The sequence below is a fragment of the Eurytemora carolleeae genome, unplaced genomic scaffold (genome assembly GCF_000591075.1).
Source record: "Eurytemora carolleeae unplaced genomic scaffold, Eaff_2.0 scaffold85, whole genome shotgun sequence".
NCBI lineage: Eukaryota > Metazoa > Arthropoda > Copepoda > Calanoida > Temoridae > Eurytemora > Eurytemora carolleeae.
The window spans coordinates 93,187-107,883 of NW_019396334.1; the positions used below are offsets into that span (position 1 = coordinate 93,187).

At 32.2% G+C, this 14,697-nt stretch overlaps 1 protein-coding gene across 1 annotated transcript; it reads left to right on the forward strand.

Moving 5' to 3' along the window:
- Positions 1 to 9,721: 9,721 nt before the first annotated feature.
- LOC111701155 (cathepsin L1) lies at positions 9,722 to 14,375 on the forward strand. The gene is made up of 10 exons (XM_023472321.1): positions 9,722 to 9,806; positions 10,382 to 10,537; positions 10,731 to 10,813; positions 11,108 to 11,258; positions 11,552 to 11,664; positions 12,193 to 12,315; positions 12,375 to 12,514; positions 12,607 to 12,708; positions 12,780 to 12,903; positions 14,182 to 14,375. The coding sequence occupies exons 1-10, from the start codon at positions 9,795 to 9,797 to the stop codon at positions 14,327 to 14,329; spliced, it is 1,152 nt and encodes a 383-aa protein (XP_023328089.1). The 5' UTR covers positions 9,722 to 9,794; the 3' UTR covers positions 14,330 to 14,375.
- Positions 14,376 to 14,697: the final 322 nt, after the last annotated feature.

Below are 14,697 nucleotides of genomic sequence, written 5' to 3' on the forward strand. Positions count from 1 at the left end.
AACTGGAACTGTTACTTGTAGAGGCAGCAAATGGAGTAACCCCTGCTATTCAGGGCCTGAATATATGTTCACGGGTAATTACCCCTAGAATTCTAGGGGGGGGGGGATTTACCCCCAGGATTCTAGGGGGGGTATTTACCCTCAGGATTCTAGGGGGGGAGGTAAATAACCCCAATAACCCCCCTTATGTCCGCCACTGAGCAGGAGGTCATTGAATCTGCTAGTAGTCTTTGGGCTTCACTATTAGTTCCTTCTAAAAAGAAAGATGGAAGGACAAGATGGGTGACAGATCTAAGGCTTAAAAATTCTGCCACAAGGAAGGATGCTTATTCGTTGACAAATATTCAAGAAAATTTGCAGAAGTTGAAAGGTTCAAAAATATTCACGTCAATTGATGCCTGTGGTGCCTACCACTGTGTACAAATTGAGGAAGGAAGTTATAGAGATTTTACCACATTTATCAGTCCTTTCGGGACTTTTTGGTACATACACATGCCTTTCGACTTGTCAACCTAAGTGAACCAAAAAGATAGAGTTTTCTTGGTCATTTTTTTTTCATTGCTACAATAGAACATTATACACAAAAATATGTTTGTTTAGGTCTTCTTACTCTGGTGACGGTACCACCATTTTTTACTGAACATGGACTTTATAACAGACGAGATGGAGAAAGGGAGGTTGTTGAGTACATTGAGTACACATATACATAGTCATATGTAATAAGATAATCAAGATGGAGAAGGGGAAGTTTTTAAGTACATTGAGCACACTTTTGCATATTTAATAATGATGATATGATGAAAGAGGGAGGAGGGTGCAGGGCGGCATGAACCATGCAAAGTGGTACGTCTCTATGCCCCAGAATTTGCAGGATCTCAGAGCCATGCAAAACAGCCTCAAACCCTGTGAAACAAGCTTCAAACCATGCAAGCTGGATTTTTTCTACTTTTTGATTGATTTTTGTGGTTTACCAAAAATTATGAAATAACCCTTAACAGTGCACACCAGTTTATACATAGTGATGGTTATACCCTGCAGGGAAAACTTTTATCAAGGTATCAAATTTAAAAACTTCAACAGTGGATTTCAAGGTTAAGAGTTCAAGACGTAACAAAAACAATATCAGTCTATATATATACTTTCCTTGTCTTTTTTTGTGTCTCCAATAAAATACAATTTTCGTTTTTGTTTTGCAATGTATACAAAGAGAAAATGTTCACAATTGGAAAGAAGATGGGCCCAAAGCGCCCAGAAAGTCGAGTAACATAAATTCAAGGATATCATTTCTCTTTATACATAAAACTGGAATACTTCTTGACAGTTTTAGAAATAAGTGAGATTGAAATAACAAAAAAGATAGTCTTACAAAAAAAGTATTTAAAATTAATAGATTTAACTAAGCTTTTGATGGTGTGGTTTGCTCTGTGAGGCATTATTGATGATTTTTGGTTTAGTCAAGCCATAAAAGTCAATCAAAAAGTAAATATTAACTGGGGGAGCTAGTTGCCTGTTTTGCAGGGCTTGGAGCACGTTTTGCGATGCTAGGAAGTCACTCTCGAATTCCTGCGGCATGGAGACAATTTTGCATGTCTTTTAACGGCTCTGCAGCCCCTTCCTAGATGGGAAAGGCCCGTCTTTAACTACAGATTTCACATATTGTACTTTACTAATAATAAATAATGAAAAGTATGTTGGTTGAAAACTACAATTTATGTTTTTAATAATGTTTTTAATATTTTTACTTTTACATCTAAAATGCTCGTTTGGATTGCAACAAGTATTGTACTGATATAATTATGAAAATATCTAATAAATGTTTCCCTATTGTTAACACTCAGATATGTATTTCAAACGCATTACATTTCTTGGGTAGATGTACATTATTGAAAGGTTAGTGAGACTGTTCGCAATTTTGGAGAAACTTATGAGACAAAAGAGTTATCCTTACCATATACCAAAATAGTATACTACCCCTTTGAATTTTTCAAAAAGGAATGTCATGAGTAGCATAAAACGATATATCGTATTGTGTTTACAAAACAGCTTGTATTTGAATTCAACAAAATGAAAAAGATATCTCTAAAGCCTGGATAGTTCTGAATATAGGCCTTTAATCTAGAGAAGGGCAACTTCAGCTTTTTTCATTTTGTTCGTTCATCGTTAATTTTCTCACTAAACGATCGTTCAGTAAAATCATTTGATCAATGAAATTGTTCGTTCAGTATAAGGACAATTGTTTTTCAAAAGTTTGTTAAGAAACGTACGTTCAGGAAAAAACTATGGTTTTTTTCAAAATCTTTAGGAAAATTTGTTCGTTTAATAAAAAACGATAGTTTTTTCAAGTTCATTCGAACGATTTTAAAACGTTCGTTTCTTATTGTTTCTTTTTAAAAAACTACATCATCATTTAGAACAAAATTTTATCACTTTAGATTTTTCCGAGGCTCTTCAGTTTCGTTTCTCTTAAGTTTGGACCTAGCTCTGCTAAACAATAAAGTTTATTTGATTCTTCATTTTCTCTAGAAGTGTTCTTTATTACTTCGAGGAAAATAAATTCTGTTTGTTTTTAAACCAAGAAATTCTAAGTAGATATGTATTCATGAGTATTTTTATTTTTTAAATAAAGTTAGTTTTGAAATATTTTAGCTTACAATTGAAATATTAATTTCTATCTTTTTTTTAAAAAAAGATCTAAATCAAAGGAATTGAATCTATGCCACAAACTCTGCTTTTCTAAACCCTATATCTTTAGATTCCAATTTCGTAGACCTTAGATATTTCAAACTATGAATTCTGTTAGATCAAATAATGTAAGTTTGAAATATAAAAGATTTGCGACATTGGGTTCTAAATACATAGGGATTATAAATTCAGAGTTTGTGGCAAAGACTCAATGGATTTCTTCTTGTTTTCACATTTTTGGTGAATTTTTGAGGCAGAGCCCCAAATCAAATCTTCAGAATTTAAAGAGCTTTATGTCGTCATTAAAATCTCATACTTTTTGGGTAACCCAGTATCTGCCTCGATAACCATAAAACATAGTTTTGAAAGTGGGTATCGATTTTTACATCATATGTAAAATCTAATTTTCATTGTAGAGAAATAACCAAAAATCCGCAAAAAAAATTTTATTTGTCTCTTAAAGTCTAACTTTAAATTGTAAATTTTTTGAGGATTTTTAGTCATTTCTCATTAAAGTTTTAATGAATTTAAATAATATTTGGAAACTACATCGTTTTAAAATTTTTTTATTTTTTATGGGAGCTAAAATTTTAAAATGTTTTCCTGTAGGATTTTAACTTTGGGAACTATTTCTCTGATCATGATTTATGGCGTGATCTTAGAGTATCACTGGAAGATGCAATAACATGCACAAGTAAACGATTTTTGATGCAATAACATGCACAAGCAAACGAAATTTTAATCCAAAAATCAAATTTAATTTCATTTTTTATATATTTACATTATACAAAAAATGTAATATATTTTTGAATTTTTTTTTTCAGAATATTTAAAAAAGCAAAGTTTAAGAAAATCAAGTTGATAAAGATTGAGAAGAAAACCTAAATGTGTTTTAAACTTTTCATTCCTTTTATAGAAAAACTGTTGCAATAAAACCCAAACTTCTTAAATTTATTACAAGGGTTGAGCTGGCTGTAGTGTAGTGCAAGTCAATGAAAATTGTTAACATCAAGACGCTTCTGAGCCAGGCTTAAAGGAGCTGTAGGCATAATTCTAAAGTGACCCTCCATGCAATAAACCATTAATATGGAATATATTGTCGTTTTTTCTAAGTTTAAAAGTGTTTAATTCTGATGATTTTTACATTTTTACCTACAGTAGAAATGCGTAAGTCATTGTGAATCGGGCACTGTCAATACTTTTTAAGAATGTCAATCCCAAAAAGCTGCGATGTTAAAATTTGTATAATATAAAAGTATATAGATATTTACTTACAGATAAATAAGGTCTGTTTGTTTTTATCCAATAAACGTAAATAACTCAAACCGGCTGAACAAATTAGTTGTGAAAACTTACTATCACGTGACTCAAGGGTGGTAGGCGATTATAGCAATACAATGAAGTCAAAATAAAAAAGCTTCTCTTTGATTACTTGTATACTTGCAATTCGTAAAAAGCTTGTTAAAAATCAAACCCTTAATAAATACGCGTCTTCATTGTATTGACATAATCGCTTATCTTCGTATAAAAATTCATATCTGGCTTATATATTTCCAAACTTCAACTCCCAGATGCAGTCATGGTTTTGTTAAAAAATTGACAAAATTCGCTGTTAAAAATTCCAGGGGGGGATTTTTGCCAGGGAATGAAAAATTTGGGGCGAGCAATAACTTAATTATCCCCCCCTGGAAAATATTTTAAGCCGTCACTGCAGGGAAGGTTTATGACCTGTCGAATTTGAACAATGTTTTATTTTTTATTTTAGTCCTTGTTAAATGAAAAATCTGCGAACATTTCCGTTTTACAATTAAAAAGAAAAAATGGCGGCTATAAAATTGTTACTAGAAAAGAGGCACGAAGCGTCCTAAAAACTAAAAATGTGTATTCTATCTTTAATTTGAGTTTTATTTACATTTCTCTTATGCTGAAGTATGTAAGGGTGTATATACAGCAAAGAAAAATTGAAATAATATTTTTAGAATTGTCAAAAAAGAATTTTTACTTTCACAAATGCTGTTTTATGCTTGTTATTGTTTATTTATGTTTTAAAATTAGACACTTATCAGAGTCAAAGACTTTTATCAAAGTGTTTAAATATTAGTTCAAATAAACCTATGAACTTTGAACCCCAGGAATATGGATACCAACTTTATGTAAAGCATTTTTAGTTATTTGCTTACTATATCAGTGCAATGATTCTATGGTTTAATTTTTGAGAAATAAAATCATTATTTCAAAAATTAAATTATAAAAATTATTATGATGCATGGTAAATTGTATTTACTTTCAAAAGGTTTCTTTCTGCATTTATAAGTTCGAGAGCAATTAAATACAAATATTTTTGCACATCAAAATATATTTTAAGCATTTCTTTAAACATGTCATGTCAAATTAGTATCTACGTGATATTAAATTTTATATTATAATATAATATTTTTGAAAAAATTATTACACATATATTGAGTCCCTGGTATTTAATTATACTTAAAACAATACAATATTACAATTTATTTACGGAATATTACGCTCGAATATTACTTAAGGGATTGTAATTTCAAGTGATCTTCCATTGAAAGTGGGGCATCCATGATTCACAAAGGTACCCTTTGAACCTTTGACTGATCAAGGATGACCGACTTGTAATTGTTCAACACTTTATTTGATTGCTATTTCGTAATTAAGCTGTATTGTAATTAAGCTGTATTGTAATCAAGCTGTTTTGTACTTAAGCTGTTTCGTAATTAAGTTGTATTGTAATTAAGCTGTTTACAACGGTTCCCTTTAAAGCTTTTTCTAATCAGGCATGATGAAGATGATATTATTTTTTTAATCTTGAAAAATGATCAATTTCAATTGCGGGTTCTCTTTAACAAAAGTGTATTGCGCATTTCTATTGCAGTAAATTACGTTTACAGTTCCTTCAAGTTGATCAATCATGCAGCGTCATGAAAATCGATCATAAATTTGAAAAAATAAACTTTAAAATCAGGAACTTGTTACTAAAGTTCAATATAATTTCGAAAAAAAAATTAAATAAGTTTGTTAAAATATTTACCATGAAAGCTGTATATCATAAAAAAATTTTAAATAAATTAATTATTCAAGTTGACTAAATATTAAATCATGGATTTAGGAACCACATTCTGAATTCGAATTCACAATATGTTAGAAAATAAAACCTAAAAACTTCCTAACAAAAATAAAAAGTATGGGTGTGTTCAATAAAATAGTGGACAAATTTTTTACAAAAATCACAATATGTTCGGTGGGATTCAGACTTAAATAAGGCTTAGCTCGTAATACATTGGTTTTGAACGGAAGAAAATTGAGCGAAATAAATCTTTATTTTTATCTCAATATTTCATCCTTGAAGAAAGAAGAGACAAATATTTTTAAAAAAATTATAAATGACATGAAATAGAAAATATCATGTTCAGAGTTTTTTATTGGAAGTAGGAAGTTTTAGGGCCCAGGATATTTAACTCAGGTGATTTCAGGGCCCAGGATATTTATCTCAGGTGGTTTCAGGTCCCATGATATTTAGCTCAGGTAATTTTAGGGCCCAGGATATTCAGGTCAGGTGATTTTAGGGCCCGGGATATTCAGCTCAGGTGATTTTAGGGGCCGGGATATTCAGCTCAGGTGATTTCAGGGCTCAAGATATTTGGCTTCAGTGGATTCAGAGCCCAAGATCTTTAGCTCAGGTGGTTTCATGGTTCAGGATATTCTCTTCAAGGGGTTTCAGGGCCCAGAATATTTTGCTCAGGTGGTTTCAGGGCCCAGGATATTTAACTCAGATGGTTTCAGGGCCCAGGATATTTAACTCAGGTGGTTTCAGGGCCCAGGATATTTAACTCAGGTAATTTTAGGGCCCAGGATATTCAGCTCAGGTGATTTTAGGGCCCGGGATAATCAGCTCAGGTGATTTTAGGGGCCGGGATATTCAGCTCAGGTGATTTCAGGGCTCAAGATATTTAGCTTCAGTGGATTCAGAGCCCAAGATCTTTAGCTCAGGTGGTTTCATGGTTCAGGATATTCTCTTCAAGGGGTTTCAGGGCCCAGAATATTTTGCTCAGGTGGTTATTTAGGATATTTATTTTAGAGGGTTTCCGGGCCTAATGATATTCCACTCAGGGGGATTCAGGTCCTTAACTTCAGGACCATCTATATTCATTCTAGGTGGTTCCAGGTTCAATATATTGTACTCCGATGGTTTCAGGGCCCAGAGCCGGCGATTTAAAAAATTCAAGAAAATACGACTCGGGTCTAAGCTGTTGTTGAGCCTTATTTACGGCTCGGGCTTTCGATGAAAACTCTATTCCTTTCAACTTTGCCAATACTTAGAAAACATTGGGTCTACTTCATGAATGTATACTATATATTATATCAAGACTGGTTGCTTTTTATTGTTTTTTTTAGAACTTTATTAATCGAAATCTAAATTTTTCGAAAAAAATTAGTTCCTTTATTTCCTTTTGGTGAGAGGTCCGACCAAAAAGAGGTTTAATCTATTCAGCCATTTTAATGTTAATGAATGCAAAATATACATTTGTTATATATTTACAGCGCTTATGAACCCAGTTTTGCCTGGAATCTAAACTTTCACTTTTTAAGTCATTTTACTTAAACTAGAATTTTAAAGCCTAACTAAGAATATTCCAGTAGTTCTACCGAGTTCCTCATTTAAAATTTGAGGCCAATCTGTCAAGGGGTTCATGAGTTCTGACCGGACATACAAAAAAACAAAGATTACTATTTTAAATGAATAGATGTATCTACAATGTATTTACAGAAAATTATGATATATTTCATCTAAAGAGTGGATATCAACTTAAGGATATAAAAAAAAGTAACTAACCACTAGAGATGGGCATCGTTTTTGTGAACGAACATTTTTTTTGAGAACGAACGAAATTTTTTCTTGGACGATGATGTTGTACAGAAAAAAATTAACGATGGACGTCTTCAATCATTTAGCAAAATGAAAAAAACGAGCAAAAAAAACATATGATTTAAAATCGTTTGAACGAACTTAAAAAGTCAAAAAAAAACATCATTTTTTACTGAAAACAAAATAGTTGGAAAATGAACGATAATTTTCAGCATAAACGATATCAATTTTTTTGAACAATTAAAAAAAGACTAACGAAATGGTTTGTTCACGAACGATGAACAAGTAAAATAAAGAAAACGAACAGACCAATCTCTACTAACCAGTATATAACGCTTTAAAGAATAAATATATGCATAAGTTATGATGTATATATTGTATGTGAAGAGTATAATAACCAGTATATAACGCTTTAATTTGTTTGTTTGTATCCAATAAACGTCGAAACGGCTGAACCGATCGGGCCCAAATTTTTTGTGGGACATCTAGGGATCCCAGGGAAGGTTTATGAATGATCAAAATTTCAAATATTTGTCTCCATCAAAATTCGATCTTCATTAAATTTTTGAAAATTTGAAAATCCACGAAATTTTTTGTGAAAATCCGCGAATTATTTTAGTTTTGTTTTACGATGTACACAAAGAGAACATGTTCACAATTAATTAAGAAGATGGGCGCGAAGCGCCCTCTAAGGCTAGTAAATATATAAAAGTTATGATGTATAAATTGTATGTAAAGAGTATAATAACCAGTATATAAAGATATATATAAATATATATATAAGTTTGATGTATATATTGTATGTAAAGAGTATAATAACCAGTATATAAAGATGTATATAAATATATGTATAAGTTACGATGTGTTTATTGTATATAAAGAGTATAATAACCAGTATATCAAGATGTATATAAGTTATGATGTGTATATTGTATGTAAAGAGTATAAAATATTAGGTTTAATGGTTTATATATTCTACATTATTGAACACAAAATAACAAGCAAAAATTGTATTCCAGCGAAGCAGTTATTTTTAAAGTTAGAACTAGAAAAGCAAATTTAACTTTTAAACAGAATTCTAAACTACATCAAATAAGTTAAAGAATATCAATCTTTTTCAGAGAAACGATGCAATACAAGTTGAAGAGATTGAAGAACAGAGCTACATATTATATATATAGTAGACAACTGCAAACAGACTTTGAAATATTGGAAACACAAAGAGACTTTAATTGTTTTTTTTTCAACACTTCCCTTCACCTACAGGGTGTCCCAATATAAACATTGGAATTCAGAGACGACTAGGAAATCGTCTTTGAATCCCTGTAGTTGATGAAAGGACAAAGAGTGCATCAAAATAAAGACCGTAACATCTTCTAAGTTTTCAAAAATATCTTCTGAATTGCCGGAGATATTAAACATCCATTAAATTGAAAGATTTTCTTATTATTTGGAATTCTCAATACCAATAGATTAGATTGTAATACTACAATAATTGTGTTCACGTAATAATGCCACACGTAATAACAAAGACGATATAGAAGTTGTCACTTGATTCCCATTTTTATTGAGACACCCTGTAATAATTTTTCTGAACAATGATTAAGATAACTTTTTAACGTGAAGGTTTGTCTTTTTCCAAAAAAATATTCATAAAACACTAGAATGAACAAAATTGAGAATTTGAGATATAAAACTTGTATAATGCTTATTACAAGAAATAAGGCAAAAAAGTTAAATAAAATTCACTGAAGTTTTTCTGACATTTTTCTTATAGATTTAAAGTTACTAAATACTTGCCACAAATTCTTAATTTCTAATCCCAATAATTATTTCTTAAACATATGTCTACGACATTAGGTTTAAAAAATATCGAAAAAAAACTATGGAATTCGTTGTCATCTAAAATTTATGAGAGATTTGAAAATTTATATTAATGTCGCCTGATAAATATATATATCCCTAAATCAATATTATTATGTTCAAGATGCTATGTTCAAGATACTAATTTGATAACCTAAAAACTTTTCTAATTACAATAACAAAATATTTTTTTAAATCAAAGTTTACTTAATCATGTTTTTTTAAATCATCTTTTTAAACATTTTTAAAATTTTTTTTTATTTTTAAGCTGGACTAATAAGTTGTATTTTTGTTATCTTTTGTATATGATTAATGTTTATCTTTGAATTTGTTCAGTTCGCCTAGAACCTCACTAGCTATGAAAACAATTGTAAGTAAAAAATAATTTCCACGTTTTAAGTTTTCTTTTTAGCTCCTCAGTTCTAAATATTTAAAAACTTATTTTGCAAAAATATGCTTTATTAAAACCCCCCTTGTCCTTTGATCTAAACAGTTTGATCCAAAAGTTTATAAGTTGTGAGTTCATCGTCAAATTTTTTTAACAATTCACCGCCAATTATTTTTGAAGAATTTTTGAGAAATTTATCCACCCTCCGTTTTCAAATGAATTGAATTTTTGCAACAAACTCTGATTTTTTATATCATTGCAACCCAATGTTGTAGAATGTTGCAAAAATTCAAGTATTATGAAATTTGAGTTTGTGACAAAAACTCAATTTCTTTATTAAAATTTTAAAGGAATAAATCAATGTTCATGTTTATTGAGAAAAGTTTCCAAAACCATCGATTTAAAGTATCTTTTATTTTTGAAGAATTTAGGGAAAATATGTCTAAAAAATACTATTTCCTTTTTATTACACTGCAAAGCTTTCAACACATTTCTCTGTTATTTTCAAAACTAATTTCTAACTAAATCTTTTTTTACATTGTATCAATATTTCTCAGTGTGTTTTGCTCCTCGGAGCGATCCTAGCTGTAGAGGCTAACTACAGGAATGTCAAGTTCTCTGACCCTCACCAGGAGTTCAAGGACTTCAAGATCAAGTTTGGAAAATCCTACAAGAGCTGGGATGAGGAGACGGAAAGGTTTTCTGCTTTCCAGGTAATAACATTGATAAAAATGTCAGATGCCAAGAAGTGGTTTTGCTATCACTATCTCACACAAATGCAAATTGTTTATGCATTATGCATATCTGCTATATTTGTTCTCATAGTATCCCATGTTTTACTTATATCTGTTTTTATTTCAAGAAAAAGTTGGAATGATTACCATAACCATAACCAATTGTGTTTAGGACAATCTGAAAAAAATTGAGAAGCATAACAGTGAGAACCGTTCCTGGATCATGGGAATAACCAAGTTTGCAGATCTGACCAGGTAAATCAAATATTTGTGCAAGGCAAATCTCGAAACACTGATTTAAATTTCAAGATGTACAAACCCTGTTTGAACCACGCCTAGATGTGGTTGAATTTCTTTAAGCACGCATAGTTTGTCATGGGTTAATATTTAATAAAAAGTAATTCCTTTGGAATCTTAACAATTGCATTTAAACTGAATTAGGCATAAGTTAGTAAAGCACCAGAAAAAAAAACCACATTTTCCATAAAATAAAGGCAGTTAGGTGAATGACTAGATACTGAAGTTGAATAATAGCAATATGTTCATTAGGGATGAGTTTATCCAGACCCACCTTCAAGGGTACAAACCCCTTGGTGTTGCCAAACCCTCTGTTGCAAGGAAGAACAACATCAACATTGCTGATCTTCCTGAATCTGTTGATTGGAGAGAGAAGGGTGTTGTTACACCAGTCAGGGATCAGGTAAATAATAATGTCTATCTATGTATCTGGACCAACAGTTCACCTAGATAGTTTGAGATTGAGGTTGGATTTGAATACTATTTGAGTCATTTTAAGAACTTTTTGACATCAATTACCCCACAAGCATGGCATGAGACAGAATTGACCTTTAAGCATCAGGATTATCTCCAGATTTCACCTAAAGAATTGACCAGGTTCAAACACTGATTTGCATCACATGTGACCATATTAGTTTAATCAAAACGTAATGAAACTTTTGTTGTTGCATTCATTAAACACAAAATCTTCATCAGGGTATGTGCGGATCTTGCTGGGCATTTTCCTCTGCCTCCTTGATTTCCTCCTATGCTAAGATCAATGATATGTCCCATGATCTGGTTGAGGTTTCCCCTCAGCACCTTGTCAGGTACAGGGTGTCCCACGAAACATGACAATAGGAAGACGACTAGAAAGACGTCTTTGATATTTGAATTTATTTGTGACATTTAGTCTTCTATCTACTTTAACATGTATGATTCTTGATACAATTATCACATAATTCTCCTAGCCCTGGCATTTCCAAAAAGTGGTCTGCGTTTTTTGTGCTTTCAATATTACCGGAGATATAAAGAGTTTAGTTCAGATTTCAATTTTGTTAAATAAAAGCAAAATTGTCGAAATCTGATCGAAATTCTTCATATCTCGGGCAATATTGAAAGCACAAAAAAGGCAGACCACATTTTGGAAATAGCAGGACAAGGGAAATTTTTTGATTATTATCTCTAGAAATTTACTTCTAAAATTAGATTGACAAATAAACGCAGCAAATTATATCAAAAATCAAGACGACATTCAAGTCGTCCTGCATACTGTCATGTTTCGTGGGACACCCTGTATATTCTAGGAAACAACTTGATACAGTATAACAATGATAATCATCCAAAAAACATTCTAGTTGTGCACCCAACCCCTTGAAATGCGGTGGAACTGGGGGATGCATGGGCTCTGTTGAACCCCTTGCATTTACCTATGCATCTCTTTTTGGAGTTGTCACAGAAGAGGAATACCCCTACACAAGGTAAATCCTTAAATTTTCTAAATCTGAAAAGTCTTGCTCAATCATTTCTTATTGAACAGTGGAGATCCATGGGGAGCAGGAGATGATGAAATTTGCAAGTTTGATGCCACCAAGACTGATGTTACAGCAATGACCATGGGATTTGAAACTCTTCCCCATAATGATATGGAAGCAGCCATGGAACATCTTGCTAATGTTGGTGAGTTAAAGGATTCACCTGTGGCAAAGAATTTTTTTTGCCAGCCTTTGTATGTTTCAAGAGTGTTTTTGTCTGATTAACTCCTTATGTAGGACCACTGTCTTCTGCTGTTGCTGCCTCTGACTGGGGTCTTTACTTTGGCGGAGTTTTTGATGGCTGCCCATATGATGAAAACATTGAAGTCAACCACGCTGGTAAGATTTTTTTAAAAGAGAAGTAGAATTTAACATGAAACTGACATATTTATTTGACTTATTTCTTATAGTTGCCCTGATTGGTTATGGAACCGACCCTGCTGAAGGAGACTACTGGCTTATTAAGAACTCCTGGGGTGATATGTGGGGAGATGGATTTATGGAGGGAGCCGGAGGATTTATTAAGCTCAAGAGGTATTCATGAAGATTTAAAGTAAGGCTGGTTGAAAGGTCTATCTTTTATATATCATTTTCTACGGATAACCCATTATTACCTAAGATTCTTCTTAGGCCTGAGAATATAGAGTGCAGGAATCCTTCTTATATACTGGAATGAGGCCCGGGTGCCATACTGATAGGAAACATCACACTCATTTCTCCCTAACATCTGTAAGCCCGGATTGGATACCCCCAGGTACCTATAGCTGGCAACCATAGACTCTCCCTGCTTGTCCACCATTCCTCTCTTCATCATCATTCACTTGGATCAATCAAGAGCTTTACTATTTACATAAAATATAAATTGAAGATACACTTTTTTCTAAGACATGCCATGAAAAGAACTAGATCTGAAATGATGATGAAATTATGCTAGTTAAGTTTAATATCTGTGAATAATACTTGTCTTTCTTAAAAATGCTGATTCCACCCTTTCAGTTGACATAATAATTGTCAGCTGGCTGGGTTGTTTTACATTTCTCAACATTTTCTGACATTCACACTTCATTGCATGATTAAGATACTTAGAACATAATGCAATTTCAAGTATGAACATGTGAAACAACTGCTGAATGTTATCAAATTTACTTCTAGAAGTGATAACTTAAAAACTTAAAAAACTCAATGCACATCTTTTAACCTTGTGACCAGAGGGATAAATAAAAGGGCTACAACCTCAAGTTTTCAAAATTAAGAAAAACCCATCTTATTTTCCTCCCGAGCTGCAGTGGTTGGATTGGACCCTCTTAAAATTTTACGGAATTTGTCATCTTTTCAATATGTCCCATCCAGGATTATTTTCTGGAATTTTGATCCAACATGATACAACATTTGTCTCATTCATTCATCGTCAGGCTAAAACTTACAGTTGGGGTAGCGCTAAGCCACCACAATATCCACAGTAAACCATTTGAATTAAAGGATATAGTTTGATATAAGATGGATAAGGACTGATAATAAAAAAATTTACACAGTCTGTCTGTCTGATACTTTCAATTACAGAACCAGGAAAATCACATAAGTCCTATCCTGCATGCTCCAAACCGTTATGAGGATTTACCGCTCTGGTGTAATTGTATACTGCTTACATATTTAGTCGTACCAGCCCGTCTAGTTAACCCAATGTTCAGATGACCCAGCGTGTTTTATGCAACAAGTTTAAGCTGGATGGGTGCATGTAAAAGGGGAACAAGAGACTTTTGGTGGCTTAATTTTGTGGTTTTGAAAAAGTATCATAATTTGCTCTGTTTACAGGAACTCAAGCCCCATGTGCGGAACTAACAACACCCCTCTAAGTGGAAACGGATGTGTTGATGGTGGCGTTACCTCCCAACATGTTTGTGGAACTTGTGCAGTTCTCTTCGACAACAGTTATCCTATTGGAACAACTTATATGAAATAAACATCATATTCTATATGATTTACAATAAAAAAAAAACTTTTATTTTCCATCTTATTTCATTTCTGTTAAAATATTGTTTATAATTTGTAAAGCAAAAAGTAAAAAATGGCATAAAGTAGGGGGGGGGGGACACTTGAAAATATTATTTTTAAAAGAGATTTTTTTGTCCCCAGGACATGATTGGGTTGTTACGATCAAATCTCGGAATTTTTTCTTTTGGGTAGATTTGGTGTTGTATTGGTTTTTAGTGACCTACCAAGGGTTGTAATCTGGCAGCACATTTATACATCCATTCTTCATTCATACTGAGAAGAGGGCTGACAAGAATCCAGCTACCTAAGATTCTTCTTAGGCCTGAGAATATAGAG

Coding starts and splice junctions, on each gene's coding strand:
- LOC111701155 (XM_023472321.1), top strand. Junction 10,814..11,107: donor AAGTTTGCAGATCTGACCAG/GTAAATCAAATA, acceptor TATGTTCATTAG/GGATGAGTTTATCCAGACCC. Junction 12,316..12,374: donor GAGGAATACCCCTACACAAG/GTAAATCCTTAA, acceptor CTTATTGAACAG/TGGAGATCCATGGGGAGCAG.